This window comes from Empidonax traillii, unplaced genomic scaffold (genome assembly GCF_003031625.1).
Source record: "Empidonax traillii isolate 1590-97213 ecotype Southwest subspecies unplaced genomic scaffold, ASM303162v1 scaffold47:size1546949, whole genome shotgun sequence".
In the NCBI taxonomy this organism is placed as follows: domain Eukaryota; kingdom Metazoa; phylum Chordata; class Aves; order Passeriformes; family Tyrannidae; genus Empidonax; species Empidonax traillii.
Genome location: NW_020955240.1, coordinates 160081 through 180657, shown reverse-complemented (window position 1 = coordinate 180657; position 20577 = coordinate 160081). Strand labels below are relative to the sequence as shown.

The 20577-nt window shown below is 34.8% G+C and overlaps 1 protein-coding gene across 2 annotated transcripts in view; it reads right to left on the bottom strand.

Annotated features, from left to right (window-relative positions):
* Nucleotides 1–20577, bottom strand: part of PDE4D (phosphodiesterase 4D) — a 357539-nt gene that overhangs the window by 301328 nt on the left and 35634 nt on the right. The window contains exon 1 of one of the 2 annotated variants that reach the window (XM_027878920.1): nucleotides 17845–18128. The exons of the other annotated variant lie outside the window; for it this stretch is intronic. Within the exon in view, the coding sequence (XP_027734721.1) occupies nucleotides 17845–18113 (269 nt within the window). The 5' untranslated portion in view covers nucleotides 18114–18128. Of the gene's footprint in view, nucleotides 1–17844; nucleotides 18129–20577 lie in introns of those variants that run through there. 2 annotated transcript variants of the gene reach the window in all.

Here is a 20577-nt window from a genome sequence, read left to right as displayed (position 1 = left end):
AAAAAAAAAAAAAAAAAAAAAAAAAAAAAAAAAAAAAAAAAAAAAAAAAAAAAAAAAAAAAAAAAAAACAATCAAACAAACAAAAACCAAACAAACCAAAACCAAACAAACCCAAACCAACCAACCAACCAACCACAAAAAACCAAACCAAACCAAACCAACCAACCAACCAAAGAAACAAAAATACAACCCACCACATCCTCAAACCAGTTCTGAAATATGCTTTTCTTTTATAAAAGCCCTTTGCATTTTAAGTTTTGCTTTCATTCTAAAAGTTTATGGAGTTTGTTCAATACAGAATTAACGCATGCTTGCTGACAAATCTCTGGATTGTCTATAAACAAATTCTCCTTCTCTCTCCACAAACAGTTGTATTAAAAATCCAACATCATGTTTGCCACTGTCTGATCTTTTGGTAATAACACTAATCTCACAGATAGATAAAAGTAATAGTTTTACAATTTTCTATTTGAATTACTTTACAAATGTTGAGTGAATAGCATCTGGACCTGTAAACTTATTACTTTTACCCTTTTTTTTTTTTTTTTTTAGAGCAGTAATTGGTCTCTGCTTGAAGCAAGCCTTCAACTCAAGACTTGCAAACAAAACTTTTATTTGAAGACATAGCCTGAGTTATTTTTTCTTGAACTGTGACAGAAAAAACTTGGTTTATTTTTCTGCTATTTCTTTGACTTTTTTGAATACTCTTCTATCTCTCAATCACTTATCAGGTTATGGATAAAATATTATATATAAAAACACAGAGTTCTTTTCAAAGAAATTATAAAGTGCGTCAGAAAAAGCCCCATTATCTACCAGTGTGAAGCCACAAAATCTGAAACAAGCTCTGATGAACTGAAGGTATGTTACTAGCTTTTAGGTGTTACACAACGTACTTGATTCCAATGTGCAACAGACTTTATACAACTATAGAAATACTAATACTGGCCTTTAATACTGGGCCATAAAAATGGGCCAGTACATATAAAGCATATGGGTCATACATATGGGCCATATATATAAAGCATAACACAGTTAATTTTTTGCTATTTAGAGAGGCATGCAGGGATCTAGAATGCCTTACACCAGCACTGTATTTTCCACAGATTTCTATGGACGAAATAAAAAACACTTGAAGAAAATTATTGAAAGAGAATTTGAAAAGACATGAAAATATTCTAAAGAGCCTTTGACTAAAAAAAAAATATTTTCATAGAAACCATGAATTATGAAACAACATTAGCTTCTATTCTGCAGCTCTTTAAACAGAAAGATTGAGTCTTTGACAAATAGCTTGACCAATAACAATAACTTTGGTTTTATGCTTTGTATCACAAATGTATTAATTTTTTCTCTTTTTGGGAGGATATACTTGGCACAAAAAGTAGCTAAATTTTACTATATTGTGTATGTTAAACTATAGGATTCACTAGTCTTTCATTGAGGCTATTGATTTTACTATTTTTGATAAATTTTAATATTTTTAATAATTTTAAATTATAGATATTGAAACGTTAACAAAGACCATTATTTCTTGCTGTAACAATTGTCATAATATGCCCAAGTTTGCCAAGCATGAAACCTATCTGTTATTTAGACAGTATATTGCAATTATGAATGTTGGTTTAGTTCTGTTTTTCACTGAAAACACACTGCTGATTAGCTAAACTGAAACAGCCCTATGTTAGTGATAATTTACCTCTTATTTTTTCTGCAGTATAGTACTAAAATGTAGTAGTATTAATCACACTTTAAAAAACCCCTCATAGTTAATGGGTTTACCAATGTTGTGTTCTGCTCAGTACATATTCTGTGCTGACATATCAAACACTACAGCAGGGGAGAGCTAGGGCAAGCTGCAAATGAACAGGGACATTTCACTTCAGTTTCCAGGCAACACAGGAAAGTGTAATGGCTGTGCAGCATGCTGGTCTTTGTTCCAAGAGGTGCTAAAACTCATAATTATGATGCAGTTTAAATATAAGCATTTGATTCTTCTTTCTCACATATTCCAGTCCTCTTTTTTTCCTTTGTTGTTGTTGTTGTTTCGTTTCCTTTTTTTTTTTTTCTCCTTCCCTTTTAGTCATGTATGGAGGATGTATTTTTTCTGAAATATTGTCTTCCTGTATGATCAGTGGAGCCACTCCTTGAAGGAAGTCCCTCAGCAAACATCTATTACTAAAATGATATTAATGATACTGCAGAGAACAGTCACAAAGATGGTCAGAGGAATGGATCACCTCTTCTGTGAGAAAAGGCTAAGAGAACTGGGATTGTTCCACCTGGAAGACAGAAGGCTTCAATGTGACATAATTATGGCCTTGGGAGCTTACCAGGAACCCAGGGAGGGACTCTTTACAAGGACATGTAGTAACAGCACAAGGGGAATGGCTTCAAGCTGAATGGGAGTAGTTTTAGATTAGGTATTAGAAAGAAATTCTCTACAGTGTGCGTGGTGAGGCACTGGAACAGCTGCCCAGGGAAGCTGTGGATGCCCCATCCCTGGAAGTGTTCAGGGCCAGGTTGGATGGGGCTTTGAGCAACCCAGTATAGTGGAAGATGTCCCTACCCACAGCAGGGGGCTTGGAATTAGATGATGTTTAAGGTCCATTACAACCCAAGCCATTCCATGGTTTTGTAATAACCATGTAACTTTGCCGACCCAATTAAAATCATTTTCAGTCACTATAAATCTGAAAACTGCATTTCTGTAGTGACATACTTTTATGTCAATTTTGCACAACACTACATAATTGCTTGAATATTAATATACAAAATGAAGTTAAAAGTAAACAAGCAGAGTTTCCATTTCCTGTCCCTAAATAAATATATGATATAAATATAGTATGTATTATAAATATATGAGTTATAAGATAACAGTGATTATATCTAGGTAATTTATTCCTCAAGCATGTATAATTCTGGGCTCGACTGTGGGAGGAGACCTGCTCAGAGCTATGGACAAGTTATCAACCCTCGAGGCAGCAACACTTTGCTGCAAGGTGATCTCTACCCTGAGCAAACTCAACATCCAACAGACTGCTTCTGACAATGTACCACCCACACCCTCACCCTACGTGTTCAGACCTGGTCTTTTTCTGGTATCCAAGTCCTCCAACTACTGAAAGCAGTGCAGTTCAAAGAACAATAAAGTCTCACAGTTCTAGTATTTATTCTCTATTCGGTGGTTGAGAAAATAAGTTTGCAAAGAAATCAGTTCTTTTGCTGTGTTTCTGTTAATTCTATACGTTTATCTTCCCTACAAATAAAACAGAACTACATTGGACAGCTAAATTGGTCAGAAACAATTATATTGAATTCAATAATGAATTTATTCTGAACTAAGTTGTTTTTATAACTGTTTGATCAGTTTCTAAATGGATGATTTTAATAAAGAAAATCAAAGCTTTGCAATATATTAATGCAATTTTAATACATACTAAAATACTCTCAGGTTAAGGTTCACTTCAACTCAACAAGGCAATTTCCTTTGATAAGACTTCAAGTTGTAAATGGGTGACTTGTGCTTTCTCTCTCTCCTTTTATGTATTTAACTGTTATATTTTTCCTTGTCGTTCATTCCTGATTTGACTTTTTGTTATTTTTGTCAAAATATGTTCATTTTACAATTGCATGCTTGTCTTCCTGCATTGGAAGCAATAGTTCTATTTAAGACATAAAGAAATTTAAACTATTTTTTAAAAAACTTACAGTTCTGTTGGGCTTAGGCTTTGGAAAAAGCTTATTTACGAAACAATAGTCTTTGCAAAATTAATTTAATATAATTTATTTTAGGAAAACCATCATAACATTTTACCCACAGTAAGGAAATTGTCAATATTGCATTAATTTTATATTTTGTCTTAATTTTTTTCCTCATTTTGTGAGAGCAAAGAGAATTTGAAGTACATCCAAGTTCCAATATCGAATTCAAGTTTATGTTTAAATTATTTTTCTTCTAAACCAGATTTTTCTTTTGCTCGTTTTCTTCATTTCTTTCACCTCCTGAACAATCTCTGTACTTCATAGTACTATAATATTTGTGTTCTTCCAGCTTGAATTTTTTAACTAATATTGATTTCTTTGCCACCATACAAATAATCCTAGTTTGCACTAGAAGAAAAACATTTTGTGTTTCTAGCATCATTTTAAGTAATATTAGAATAAGAAGCTTTTCTTTGCCTCCTTCCCCACTTGCTATTGTTTTCAGAGCTGTATAAAAAGAATACCTTTTCAGTGACTCTAGAAAAGAAATAAAGAAGATGCAATAAAACAATTTTTTGCATTAAAAAAATCAACAAAAACCATACCAAACCAACAAAAAAAACCAAAAAAGTGCATACAAACAAAAAACCACCAAACAAATCAAAACCCAGCATTCACTCAGAAAATGCTTACAAGAAGGGTTATGAAGATAGTAAGACAAGCTCTCAAATGTTTAAAATACCAGAATTGCATGCCCAAGAAGCCATATTTTGTCCTTTTTCTACAGCACACATTATCATAGATCTGCTTTTTAACAGTGATCACAACTGTCTTCTTCATGAGACCAGAAATACTTTGGGTGAGCTGAACAAATGTATTTTACAAACAGTGAGGCAAAGGGGCCTCAGACTGAAGGATTGTTGTTGTAGACACTGGAAATTGTAATGAGCAAATCATGGAACATATGCTTTGTATTTAAGAAAGCAACATTACTCTGTAAACTCATGTTTGACCTTTTCTTCACCCCAGGGGATATCTACAACTTTTTCAAAGCTGGTAGACTTTTGCGCTGACTGCTCTTTCTGTGAATCAGACACAACTGAGCTATGAACTTCATATTCAAGGTTACAGTGGCACATGTGAATTGCAAACTCTAATGACAACCAAGATAGATGAGTTCAGATGCTCAACTACACTAATGCTCAGGACTTTTGCTACAGGTCAGTGGGTAGTCTTAAAATTACATGCCAAGAGCCCCTAAAGCTTGTATTATTTTAGTTTTTGCTATAGTTACAAAGTTGAAAACAAAGGTAATGTTTTTTTAGATTCTTGCAATATCTGGGTTGTTGAACATCACAAGAAACTATAATGAATATTTAATATTCAGAAGATGAAAAGTGAACATTTTCTTAATCTGTAAACAATGATAGCACTTCACACTTTACAATATTTTTTCCAATGTTTTCCAAAGCATTGTTGAGATAAACATTATAATGTTCTATTTCCAGTATTTAGACATTAGGACAATAGAGTATGAACAACTCTGTTGGCTCCAATGAATAGGAACTGATGGCAGAGCTAAGTTTAAAATTGCAGGATATTTTGACTTAGTCTCACAACATATCCATGATGTCATGTGAACCTTTAATGAATTTGCTTGCAAGACTCAGCATCCATAACATGTATTTGTCTGTTATTATTGTGAGTTAGATTTTTATATTTTGTTAATGCACATATCTTCTCTTTCAGCTGAAAAACTCTTTCTCTAGAGTTACACAACACTCACACAAAAATAATGCTTTTATTTCAACAGTGGAAAATTGATGCCCAACTGCAGTTTACCTTTTTGTTTTCCCTTGTGACCTGATACTGACGTCACTATGATGTCTTAGATGCTGATTTTAAAGAGATATCTTTTTCTACTGATTTAGTTGTTCCTCCATAGATTATTCATTTAATCAAGAAAATATTTCCCAAACTGTACTTTACAACTCACCTTGAAAATCTAGAGGTACACAAAGTTCATCTCCTAACTATGTTGGTCAAGTCACTTTAACTTTTTCCTCCTCAAAATAGTTTAAGCAGTTGATAATAGGTGTTATGATTTAGTCTATTCAAATAAATGAATGGAGCAGAAATAGATTTTACAGAAATGCTTCCTAGGCATCATCTAAAGATTTTACCTAGAGAAATGAGTCTGAAGTTACCAGAATAAGCAATATTGTATTAGTGTTTATATAGAAAAGCTAGACTTTTCTTTTTGCAGTTACAAACAAGGAAATTAATTACCCAAAAATTTATATTTTGTGGTAGTAATTTTATTTTTCAAACTGTTAAAATTAATTTTGAACCAAATAACATTTTAATCTAAACATGATCTTAATGTTTCTGATAAGGCTCTACTACTAGCTGGTTGAGCTTTGTCCCTTACTCTCACTCATGCTACTTCATCTGAACTCAAATGCTCCAAAAACAGCTAACCTGATTCTTACAGTTGTTCATCTTAAATTCGTTATCTAAGACTACTGTTGCTCATGAACTATTTAGCTTATTGTCTGCAAACTATAATGTCTTTAAGCAGACAACTTCTTTGCAAAAGTCACAGTTAAATTGTGACCTTCTGCTCTGAAATCATTATATGGATGGAATTACGTATGCAAAAGCCATTCAGTATTAGTTATCTTTGCAGAATCTATTTAATGAGCTAAACCTAGTACAAGGCTGAAACATCCCTAAAAGGATTAAAGGATTAAATTACATTTTATGTAACTACTTTGTTTCACAAATGTAGACTGTAAAATGAAGACATTGGTAACATCATCATCGTTCTGTTGAAATATTTCTTGCACATAATATACACTAAAGGCTGGAAGAGTCCTAGTCTTTTCTGGTGTAGGCTTTGTGAACGTTCCAACTAAGTTTTGTAAACTTAAGTTCTTGCGTAAGTTGACATACGCCACCCCATTAGTTGGCTAAGAAAGGACTGCCTTTATAATATTAGGTGATTTCTATTTTGAAGTAATAATTTTTTGTCATCTGTATAACTCCCTCTATGACAACTAAAGCACAACTTTCTATTATATGTGGATGGAAACAACAACTATTGAACAGTTTCACCTCAGAGCACAAGATTTTGTTAAAAAAATATTACCAAACAACTTTTACAGACCAAAGTCACTTCATGGTGACCTGTCCTTCCTTACCTCTTCCATGTATTTTAACAATGATGTTTCATTGTGTGCATTCAAATAATTGATAATATTTTTATAAGGCCTATAATATATAAATATTGGAAAGGCCTATAATATATAAACATTAATAAATTTCTGATTCAATAAATTTGTATTTTATCAGAAAATTCCTCACAAGTCCTATTCTGAATTTTGTGCTTAAAAATGTGCTTTTTTTGTTGAGGGAACTTTTTACACACTGAAAGATTCATTCCAATCTTAAATTCAAAATTAGTGTTACTTTTTCAGCACATTAGTTTTACTTTTTAAATTGCTTACAATATTCACATGATGGGATTTAATTTTACTCACAGTACATTCCCCTCCCCCCAGCACGTGTTTTAATATTGTTTGTCTTGGCAAGCTATTGTTGGTGAAAGGTCAGAAGTATGACGTAGTCACAGCTGTAATGTAGTATACTATACTAGTGCCACCAGATAGCATGACTGTTGTGTGACTGGCTGCAGCAGCTCCTGTGTTACATGTACTTCATACAGTTGCTGCGGCCAAATATAGTCAACCCTGTGGCAGTGTTCTCTGCCCATCACCAGCCCCAGCTTAAGCCATAACCACCAGTGGGGGCTGTGATGTCTGCATCCAGATTAGATGCCAATACAGTAACCAGACCTGCCTGGAACCATGACCCAAACATCTTGTAGGTGTGCAGCTGTGACTTACCAGTCACCTTACCTCATAAATAGTGGACACCCCAGAGGCCATGAGGCACAGCAGTGGCTGCACACAGGATTGTCCCCTGAACAGGAGTGTCTGTCAAGGTTATGCCTTGAGACTGAGTGATTTCTAGTGGCAGCACATTCTCAGTAACTGATTAACTGTATGCTAAACTTTGACATCTCACGTAAGCAATACAAAGGATTGATTGTGCACGTGGAGTCCTTCAGACACAGAACATTGTCTGAGTCTGGAACCAGAATTGGATCCAGCTGCACCTGAATTCCTGTCTGAGCAGTTTAGAAAGCAAGGGTGTCCACTTTGAAGCTGATCACCTAAAAGAAGGGCCTCCCTGACAGTTCTGTCTGACCCTGTCCTCTATGCAGTGAATAGTCAAGTGTAACTTGCAGTCAAATCTTATCAAAACACATTCGCATCTATTTAATGTGGAATTGTGTATTTTTTTAGATGAAGATGAAAAAAATATTACAAAATTTATTCTGAATAAAACTTACTAGCTGCCTTATTCTATTTTATGGGGGGAAATTAATATATAGATATTCTTAAAAAGCCTTGTTGAGATTCACTTTCTAGCACACTCTTATTTATTCTGGAGATTATTTGTCAGATTCAGCAGATGCACATTTATCACAGAAGCCCAATGAAACACACACCAGAAGAACCCAACACCTATACACAAAATCCATAGTTCACATGTTCAATTAATTTAATCACAATTTTTTTTTTTAATTAGCAAGGTAGTGGTACCAAGAGATATGGCTAAGACAAATTAATGCATCAAAGTATGCACTATGAAGGTTCCTGGATATTCCAGCCATAGTCTAGCCCATAAATACAATGTATTTATTGGTATGCCATTCATTCTTACACTTTATTACACCTTATTCCAAGCTTATTTGAACAATAAAAGTCTGTGACTACAACTGACCTTACTATCAGGAGTATACCTGTGGAGCACTTGTCACAGGGAAATTCTAACTAATGAGTTCCATCTATTATAATAAGAACATTTAATGAGTATTGGTAAATTTGGTACACTGAAGAACATAGAAGAGATCTGATTGCTAAGAAAAATACAATCTAAGAAGAAAACAGGTTATAATGAAAGCATTATAACATGACTACAGGGATTTATTTATAAAAAAATAAATGAAACAGAATATGTCCTTCACGTCTTACATTCCATCCCATGCATGAAAAGTTTTAGTTTTTTGCTTTATTAATTCTGTACATTTTTTTTTTACCTGAATGTAGAGGTTTAGTAAAAGTAAGCTGCTGAAAATAATGAATAGAAGATACCAAGCATTTACTAAGCAGGGAATATACAACTACCAGAAAAAACTTCTCTGCTGATATGAAGTATTAGCCTTGTCTAATGACAGAGAAAGAAGACAAGAGTGCTTTCTGAATTTTGAGGGTTTAGAAAATGCAAAGTCAACTCATGATAAATTTAAGCGTACTAGTACATATAGTATAATATACTACTGTAAGGGTTTGGTCCAGGCCTTTTCCTGGTAACCAGGTCGAAACTAAGGAAGTGTCCACATCCCAGGTATTCCATGCTATTCTTTATGTAAGCAGACATATTAATACAAGGAGGAAGGAAGTTAGAGGTCAGACCTCTTCTAGTGAAGTTGGAGGCAACAGTGTTGCTCATGAGGGGGTGAGGCCTGTTGTTTTGCTAATCTGAGAGGAGAGATTTTAGTGGAGTGGCTTTCATTTTCTTAAGGGGAGTATAAAATTCTTTTGTTTGGTAGCTCTTTATTATCTGTGTCTATCTGCGCATATTGGTTTTTGTTTTCTGTTTTAGTTTTGAGGGTATTAAAGTTCTCTCTTTCTTAGATGTAAATAGTTCTTTTTTTGCAATTGTATATAAGGGTAAATATATATATATGTTGATTTGGTTTTGTCATTTCAGTTTTTTTGGTAGCTTCTCCTTTCCCTCTTTTCCCTTGTGTTCATAAGGGGCAGAGGGAGACTTTTAGTTTGGATTCAGGGACTTGGCGGGGAGCCAGATCTAAACTGCTACAACTACATAGTATAAAGCAGTAGAGGCTTTGCAAGATTATTCCCTAAAACTTTGCAGTGAGGGCAGATGGCAATATTACCAAGAGTATCTAGAGACCAAGATCAAACAGCAGTTGGGAATGAATGAAAGGACAGGTCTGGCAGTGCATCCCACCACAAAAGAGAGACCACACTGTACTGCAGACACAGCCTAAGTAACTTACCCCAGCATCCTAAGATTGGACTTTTCTCACAGATCAGAACTGAAAGACACCTTCTGCTAGCGAATATTTCAATGTTTTTATGAATAAAGCAGGAATCTGACCATGCCCATTGACAGAGTAAAACTTACTCTTTCCACTCAAAAATTGCTCCTTAAAGGACTGGTATCTTGACAGACAGAGATGCTGAGATCCCTCTCCCAACACTCTTTCTCACTTAAATGTTACTTTATCTATGGTTGGAATGAATTCTATCAAGTCTCAAGCTCAGTGTTCTCATTGACCACCAGTGGAAAAAACCATGTGCAGTACTAAAATGAAACAGAATAATAAAAACCCAAAAGGGTCATGAGATGGAGAAGAAATGTCACAAGAGGAAAAAAAATTGAATAATTCTACAAATCCCAAATAAGATGAAGCTCTTCAAGAACGTATGAAAGGAAAAGTCAGACTGTTGCTAGACTGTGCTAAAAAAAAATAGGAATATCTATTCCTGTACCAAATGCATCTAATAGGAGATACTAATTACTATAAGAAAACAGAAAGGGAAATAAACACACTGGAAACTTTAACGTTATATATATGGAACCTGTGAAATCTTTAAGGCCAACATACAAAGGACCCTTGATATTCAAATGGAGGAAACAGCTAACATTTGATACAAATTTCAGCCTTTATATGATCTTTAAAATGCATCAAACTGCATTAAAAAAATAGACAGGATTGCATGAGGATGGGTCAAGAACAAATAAACTGTTTTAGGAAACCATAACTGAAATAGTAATATATTCAAGTAAAGTGAAAGTGAAAATAACAAGATTGCAAAACACAGCCAGAATGATAAATAAGAAGCAATGTGGAAGACTGCCTGTGTCTAACTGGCTTTGCAAGATACCACACAGTAAGCTAATAGAACCGTGTAGCAAAAACTACTGAAAAGTTTGCATGATCTCAAAAAACCCCAAAACCTTCTAGAAAAACAGGTGATTTATACACCCAAAGGGTACACTAGTTAAGACCTTTGCAGTCACCTATAACTTGTGATACAATTAGAGTGTATATATATATATATATGTATAATAAAAAGTTGTGGATGCAAAAGCACTCTAGTGAAGTAGTTTCTGTTTTTGAGGTAACCACTAAACAAAAGTAGAACTACAGGAACTCTGTTTCACTTCTGCTAAATTATTTAGAGTTTCTCCAAAATTCTGTCCACCACAGGACATGCCACTGATGACAATAAGTAAGAAAATAGCATGGTCCAGGTAAAACACTTCAGTAATTAAATCTTAAGAAGAAATACCAAATTTACAAGGTGAACAGGTCATCCATGAGAGAGAAAGGCTCAGTGGAAATGGCCAAGATACATTTTATTTTGTAAAAGAAGGAGAGATGAAACAGGTATTGCCATAAAAGATTATTCCTGTACTATCAAACCTATCCAGATAAATTTATAATTTTTTCTCCTTCTCTTTGTTCTTCCTTACGCAGTCACTTGTTTCTGTACAATAAGAACTTAGAATTTATTCTGACTGTTCACTGATCTTCCTGAAGTGGTTTTGGATTTCCTATCTGATTTAGGAGCTCTGCTCTAACACAGTTCTCATTTGAGAAAATGCATCTCTGCCTCTTCCTTCTTTATGGGAAGATTAACTTTTTTCTCATCCATCTCTCTTCAGTTTTGAGCTCTGCAGAAGCAGTATTATTTCTCTGTAGTAAATTAAATTTTGAGTAATTAACACCATTGTGCAGCATCCTCAGCTTATTGCAAACCATTTTGTAAATACTGGACAGCATCCTATTCCCCTAGCTTATTCCTTGTCTCTGCTCCACTAATCTATGCATACGTCTGCACAGATACTGTCAAATAATCATATTGTCTTTGCAAGCCTATTGGCTATTTGTACACAAGCATCAACACAAACATGCCTCTCCTTATATTACAGAATTTCAAGAAAAGAATGGATATGTGGATTGAGTTATCTCACACATTGTGGTATGTCTCTGTGACAATACTGTGAATTAAATTATTTCCTGGGAATTATTATGCAGTGTTCCAGAAAAGGAGTACAATAACCCATTCTAAAAAGTCTGAAAAACAATAGAATAGAGTGCACTGTAATATGCCAGTTGTTACCTTGACTAAAACTTTATGTAATTTTTGGTTGTCTGATTTAGAAAATGTGAATAATGCTTACATGAGAAAAAGAAGGAAGTAGTAGAAGAAACTTGGATATTTTCTTAACTGAATAGAAAAATTAAGATTACAAGTAAATGTGCACCTTATTTTTACAGAGTCATAGAATATGATGAGTTGGAAGGGACCCAAAAGGGTCCTCAAGTCCAACTCCTGGCACTGAGCAGGACACCTCAATGATCACATCGTGTGCCTGAGAGCATTGTCCAACTGCTTCTTGGACTCTGTCAGGCTTGGTGCTGTGACTTCCCTGGGAAGCCTATTCCAGTGTTCAGTCACTCTCTGGGTGAAGAAACTTTCCCTGATATCCAGCCTAAACCTACTCTAACTCAGCTTCATGCTGTTCCCTTGAGTCATCTCACTGCTCACAAGAGTGAAAAAAATGGTACCTATCCCTCCACTTCCCCTCATGAGGATGTTGCAGACCACAGTGAGGTCTCCCCTCAGTCTCCTCTTCTCCAGGCTGAACAGACCAGGTGCCCTCAGCAGCTCCTCATACAGCTTCCCCTCCAGACCATTCACCATCCTCATGGCCCTCCTTTGGACACTCTCTAATAGCTTAATGTCTTTTTAATATTGTGGTTCCCAAAACCCCACACAGTATGCAATGTGAGGCAGTCCCAGTGCAAAGCAGAGCTGGACAATCCCTTCCCTCAACCGGCTGGCAATGCTTTGTCTGGTGCCCTCCAGGACCCAGTTGGCCCTCCTGGCTTGCAGGGCACTGCTGACTCATATTCAACTTCCTATCAACCAAGACCCCCAGGTCCATTTCCAGAGAGCTGGTCTCCAGCCTCCCATTGTATACACACAACCAGGGTTGCCCTTTTCCAGGTGCAGAATCCCGTACTTTCCCTTGTTATCTTATTAGATGTAACTTGATGTAACATCATTAACTTGATGTTAAGAAACAGCTTGATGTTGAACCCCAATTCTCTAAGCCTATCCCTCCAGGAGAGATATTCCATCCCTCTGACCATTTTTTTTGGCCTTTCTCCAGACCTGCTCCAACAGGTCCATGCCTTTCCTGTGGCTGAGGACCCCAGATCTCGATGCAGTACTCCAGCTGTGCTCTGAACAGTGTGGAGTACAGGGACAGAATCATCTCCCTCGACTGATGACCATGCTGCTTTTGATGCAGCCCAGGATCCATTTGTCTTCCTGAACTACTTATATAACATCCTCAGATAGTTATCTGCTTGAATGGATCTTCCTTTGGAAATTCTTATCATACAGCAAATTATTTTAGTTCCCTGAAAAGCACTGAGTAGTGAAGGAGAAAAGAACATAGACATTAAAATGTTCCAGGAGAATTTATATTGAAAATTGGAAGAAAACTGAAGTCAGAAAAAATGTAGAGATTCAGTGTGGTATAGCTTCATTCTAGTTTCATAGTTCAGCACATATGTACTGAACTAGGCAGTGCAGAATCACAACAAGTTAAATATTGCTCTTCTGCAATCTACCTATAACTAATACTTGAGGTTTTTTTTGTTTTTTCAATTTTTTGCAATTACAGGTAAAAGTGCATGAAATAAAAATAAAATGCAATAAAAATGCAATAAAAATAAAGACAAACCTGACTTTATCGGTACGCTTATGCCACTTACATTCCTGAAACTTAAAATGGCACACCTTGCCCATATCTATCTAAACTATTTCTAAGGCATCTATCATTTTCATATCTGAATGCCAAAGTCAATGTAAAATGTTTACTATGGGTGGGGACAAGGGCTGGCTAAATTCAGATGAAAGAACTCTATGTAACTGAGGACATACTTGAATTTTTACAGTCACTAATTGTATTAAATGGTTAGATTAGGGGTAAATATTTTTTAAAAAAGTCTAAAGAGCATAAATATAAAAGCTCCTAAACACTGGAAAGTACTAAATGGACGCCAGAAGTGGTGGAGAGGGGACAGATATCAAAGGGGAACATTCACAATGGATCCCTGAATAACAAACCCATTTTATATAACTTTTTAAAAAGTCTTTTATTACTATGTGCTGTATCTGAACAAACACACAAATAAATCATAAAGCCAGCAAATATACTGTCCAAGGTTATATACAATGCAGAAAAAACAACTGTTAGATCCTTTTGTGTTCTCTAGGAAAGAGACAAAGATCAAAAAAATCAAGCACACGTATGCCATGACTTCATCCTTCCAATTACGTAAATATAATTTAGTCATGTTCCACTATACTGCTACAAATATTTGTGTTTCTTGCTTTTCTTCCTTTTTCTACAGAAAGGAATTTTTCATGGATAATAAAGGAAAGCTGACTTTCCTCATGAGTTAGCTAAAAGTGTATGATTTAAAGTCTCTAAATATCCTTCCACAGGCCTTTGGACACTGCATGTTTGAGAGATCATGCACACTAGCTGTCAACACAGCTGGGAACTGACAATCTCTTTCCCTGGATCCAAAGGCCCTCTCTTCTCACAAATTTCAGACGTGTGATTCCACTCTGGAGATCTCTTCTGCCAAAATGCACTGAGGTAATAGGCAGCTTAGAAAAGGCTTATGAAGAGCAATCCAAGGCAATTCCAGAAACTGAATTTGTCGAACACATACCAGAGAACTTAACTGATCTTTTCCGTTTCCAGCTGTAATATGTGTTGCTGTGTCATTATATTGGTGAGATTTTAAAGCATTATTAATATCTTTACAGTAATACTATATAATGCAGATTCTGTGGAAATGGAATTGGTTTTGGGTAGAGTTTATTTGCATTTCTGGCCACAAAACTTTCAAACACTTGTTTCTTTTCAGTTACTATGGTTGTTTTCTATAGACTGTAGACTGATATTTTTTACAGACTGAGAGGAATCCAGGCTAAAATATCAAAATAACTAGTTTTAATTTCACAGTTTTAGGCAATACTAGCTGTAAAACTCTCTGCTATAAGCTGTAAGATATTCAGAAACTTCTCCAGCAAAAATGAAGACCTTATGTACCTCTGCCTCTTAACCCCTTCTATTTCAACTCCTTATGACGTACTTTCTCCTCGCTAAAATCTAAGAAGTAGTAGTTTATCTTTCAAGTGCTTCAATGAATTCAGGGTTACAGCTGGGGAAGGATAAAGAAGAAAAGGAAGTAGAGACAGACTAGTAAAATTACTAAAAATCGTAATCCAATTGTTCATGTGAAAGCATAATAATCCCATGATACAGAAAATGCATTTTGGTGTCAAAAGTTCTACAACCCAGGCCGTTACAGAAGAAGAGCTATGGATATTACAGTGAAAAAGGGGCAGAACCAAGTTGCCAGAACTTACTACTTTACTGTATCTGAATGCTGTTTCAGAACCCTGAAATCAGGGAGTTAGGTACAATCTAAATGAGTTTTTTATGTACACTTGATCTATGGTAACTGTATTTGGCAGCATGTAACACACAGCAGTATCTTTAGTGTTATACATTTATTTTTATTTGCTGCCTATATATACATAAGTTTCCAATCACAAGAAAAACATGAGAAAATAATAAATTTATAAAACCAGTGGCATTTTGCAAAGTCAGAATGGCTTAACAACTTATTGGTGGCTTGAATAAGGTCTTGTTATTAAAATTTTTTATGCCTGTGTGAATGGCATAAATGGACTAAGCAATAAAGATGCAGACATGAATTCAACAACTGTTCTTAAATTACAAAACAGATTACATTAGAAATACAAGAAAATAGACCAGTTACAGTGAAGGTCATAATTGTGAGCCAAACTAAACATGGAATGGATCCTCCATAGTACATTTTGGAGTAAGGTTACAACTACTCCATTTTCAAATGCACCATTTTCCTATGGGCTGCCTAAAATGGATTATATGCATATGGAATTAAAACTACTCTATTGCCTATGTAGCCAAAACATATAGAAACCACATGTCTATCACATAGAATCTCAGTTTTCTAAACAGAGAACCAAGCTAGGATATATCAATAGCTATATACATGATGAGATTTAGCAACAAATTAATTTTGTAAACCTCTATTCCTGTAAGTCTGAACATGTGTGTTATTGCTTTGCCCTCCAGAAATATTTTTATTTGCAGGTTTTCAGGCAATTCATTGCAACTTGCTGCTTGACTCTCTAGTTCTCTACTTGCCAGGAAAAAAAAATAAATCTATGATAAGCCCATTTTATAAATCACTGGAAAATAACTATGAAGTGTTCAACAGTATTTTGCAGGTCTAGTATTTCACACATTTGGGAAAACCCCAGGTGTTTTCTAACTCCAAATCATGGTGAAAAAGTCACTATACCCAAACTCAAAACTTTCCAAAGTTCATTAGAAGTGCATTTAATCAAAATTCCACTTTTTAATACTATAAAACAAAACAAGCCTTAGTCATATTTCCCAAATATATTTATTCACTTCATATCTGTCGCTTTTCATACTCTCTCTTTCTCTGTCATATTGAACTCCCTACACATGATAATTTCCCTCTGTACATTTTCATATGTTCTTATTTATTTTTGTCTCGTTGTAAAACATGTCTGCATGAATGACGTTTTTATTCTGCACATTCTTATGTATAGAATGTTTTATACACTATTTAATACAGACCAGGAGTTAAAGATACTTAATGTTGTTAGGATTTATGCATAATCCTTAAAGAAATATGAAATATCCTAATTCCATTAATTTCTCTATTTTATACATTCAATAGCTGACCAGGTACATTGGTTTCTAAACAAATATTTTTAAAAGTATAAAGTCACATACTTTTTTCTTATTTTTCTCAAAAGTAAAAATATTTGATGAAGGAAGTACTTTAACTATACAAAGTAAAGATTTAGGCACACATGTATACGTGCAATACACATACCAGTCACACAGCAATAGTGTGGATCGAATTTCAGATAAATGAAGATAAACTTCAACAGCATATTCATTTGCTGCTTAGAATGCATGACTTATTTTCTTTGAGCATATTTCATTGCCCTCCTTTCTTTAAACTGCATTTTTATTTGAAAAAATAATCGGAGGTAAGAATCTCAAAAGAAAAAGACCAGAAACATCAAGATCTCATGACCAGCAAAGGAAGAAGGAATGTATTTCTGAGTTACAATAATCTCATATGCAACATTTTTAAAAACAATAAAGTAAGTAATGAAATAATACTGCTGTTTTACAGAAGAACGATGTGAAAAACTGAATGTCTTTTATAGATATGATCACAAACATGTCTAAGAAATGATCCAGTTATCAAAATATTAGTACTAGTGAATCATTTAACAAGGGGTTCCCTTATCATCTTTTCTCTGTTTAATCTAGCAACTGCTTTAACAGAAATCACTGTTTCACATACAATATCTATACCCACCATTCTTCTTCATCATGTCCTTCTTAATTTGAGCACTGTTAAAAGATATATAAACTGATTTATTCTGCTCAGGGGCAAAGGGTTAAAAATTGTCAATAAATAAATAAAATATGTTTAAAAGATACATTAAAGAAAAAAAGTGCCAACTCACTCTGACCTGAACAGCACAGAATGAGATAAATACTCTTTTTTGGGGGGGAAGGGGGACAGAAAGCAATTATTACCTAAGAAATCAGACAAATTTGGTAGCTTTTTTACAAGGAAGTATATGTTTTCTTACTTTATATAAACTACTATTTTAAACTTCAATTCTGCAACTGAGTCATGAATTCAAACTGTCTCTTTCAACCAGAGGCATTAATGCAGAGATCAAGTCAAGAAAAAGAAGCACTGACATCGAGGAGATAAATGTTCCACAAAAAAGAGTTAATCTGAAATTTCGTGATAACCCCCTCAGTGCTTACCAGGTATGTGCCACAGTGAAACGCCGCTGTTTTGGTATGTTGCTATTTAAAAACATCCTGCGCAAAAGCCTTGGAGAGTTTCGAGGAGAAATAACTGGACACAGTCGGGGAGAAGCAGGTAAAGATTTTTGAGTTGTCCTGGACTTCTCATGTTGCAACAGGTTTTCCCTCAGGGTCTTCACAAGATCTTCATTTAACCACGGATTTTGACAATGTGTATTATCTACTTCAGGAACAGGCAAATTGTCCGGACTTGCCTGCTGAGCCATGTTTCCTAAGTTTGTTGTTAAAGTCTAGTACAATCGAATGTTGGCTTAACTGCTTAAAATGTTTCCTTTTTAAATTAATTCCCAAGAACTGTTCAGAGATCCTGCTCCAGTTCAGTTTATTCTGTTTTCAACATGGTGTTGCCTGCCTTCAACGTCTCTCTTACAGATAATGATCAACAAAGGAAAAAGAAAGCTAACTCCTCCACAGAAACCGATTAAACATTACCACTCCTCTCACAGCCCTGCTGCCAAAGATCACTTATTAGCTATCATAGCAAGTGAGCATGGGAGGACGAAATTGCTTTAGCACAGCCTTTATCAGAGCTGTAAAGCTGCCTGTTAAACTATCGTAACTAATGTGCTGCAGCTGCTTGAGTGACTTCTGGTTATGTACATAAAAAGTGTTGGAGGAGGGCTTAAACATCAGATGTGTGCTCCTTTTGTTTGGTTATTCTTTCCATTGTTTATTCCTGAGCCTTCAGGGAGGTGGAGAGGAAGGGGGACTGCTGAATAACCTTTTCTGTTTTTTTCAAGGATCTACAGTGTTTATCTTTGTAGTCCCTATGAAAAAATTCAGGATTCCAAACTTTTGCCTCTTAAGCTAACTAGGAAATGCTACAATTCAATAGTGTAAAAGGGTTTGGTTTTTTCCTTCTCTTCCATGCCCCCAAGTCACTCTATAGCAACAAGTTTTCAAATGCTTTAAAGAAAGTACCTTATATTTTGCAGGAAAACAAACCAAACATTTAAGATATGCGTATAAACTGAAATGAGAATATGCAGCTACTAGTATCTGTGTCCTTTTTTTAGTATTTCATCATATTGTGACCACTACTTGAACTAAGGAAGTATCTCTTTTCTATTCGCAACTTGTGGAGAGACAAACTATAAAGAGATATTCAAAGAGAACTTCCAAAAGATAAAAAGGCAAAACTACTTGCATTTATTTGGTCAATGCATACAGCTATTAAATTTCACTTTTAAAATATCATTATTTTCATGGCATTGTGCAATCGACACCTTTGTCCATCAAACCTGAGCTTTACACTTTTTTTCATTTTTAATTAAAATAACCCACTTCATCTATTCTGAAAGACAAAAATTTTGTAAACATTTTCAGCTGTCTTCTGTCCACTCTCTCATAGTGGACAAAGAACTGTAATAACTGGTGGTAAGCTAATATTTGCTTTAAGTTTTGATTTACAGCAACAACAATCTTTTCAGTTATAACCATACTTCTATTCATCCTACAGGAACAAAGAATCAACATTTTCAGAGGGATTTCTTTTTCGTATCAGAACATTAGTTTCATCTAATTTTCATTGTTGCAATATATTTTTCCTCTTTACTTCCTCTTAGAATCCAACTTTCCTTTGTGAACAATTTTGAAGCACACACAGTGTCCTGGCTTTCAGTGGGGTGAAGGGTGTTTGACTGCAATTGTATGACCAGGTGTAAAAGGCAAATAGTGTTTTCTGTCTTGCGGCAAGGTCAGAAATACTGCAAAAGCAACCTTCTGTCACAATGGAGAGGAATCACCTTTGTACTTAGCACTGAAGCCACTGAGGATTATAAAGGGAACATCGTGATGCTGTCAGGAGTAGAGTAGAACAGCAACAGAAAGGTCAACTTACATTAAGAATGACATTGCTATCAGGTGTCAGCCCCATCATGTAGACAAGCTTCAACTGTACTGTGTCATATGTGAAATATGATAATAATGTCCTTACAAATTTAGCTCAGCACTGAACAGCAACACAGAATGCAGAAATCACTGTGTGGTATGTTTTTGTGTATTTTTCTAAGGTTTTTTATAATAAATCTAATCACTATGTAAAAATTAACAATGACCAAATATAGAATAAAGCCCAGATATTATTAAAACTACAAACTCAAAATTTTAAGCTATGTTTTATTAAGAATAAAATTTAAACTGGAAATGAAGTGTTAATTCACAGACATAAAAATAGCTTGATTAAACCATAACTGTTACAGACCTAACACAGTAACTACTTCCATGCCTTTTCTGATTGGAAGAGTGGTACACACACAGAGCACTGGTCTTCAACCCAGACAAAATAAAAGTATACTATATTAAAATGTATATAACTGTGTATACAACAAATATATCACCCTTTATTAGTCTATTATTCTTTTTTTTATTTATTAAAAAACAGTAGCAATTCCATAATAATCCAACCATTTTTTTCAAATAATACAGACTGTATAACAAGAGCTATGTTCTTTTATGCTATGAAATACTGCCATCTGACGTCCATTCGAAAGCATTGTCTTCAAGTAACTGCAGTGACTTTATAAAATTAGTCAAACTGACCTGTTGGAGATGAACAAATAATGACATCACTAAGACTATTAACATTTATTATAGTGGCCCTTGGATCACGTTTGAAGTTGTACTATGCTTCAAAGGTTATTATAGAAGAGGAAAGCATTAGTCCACAGA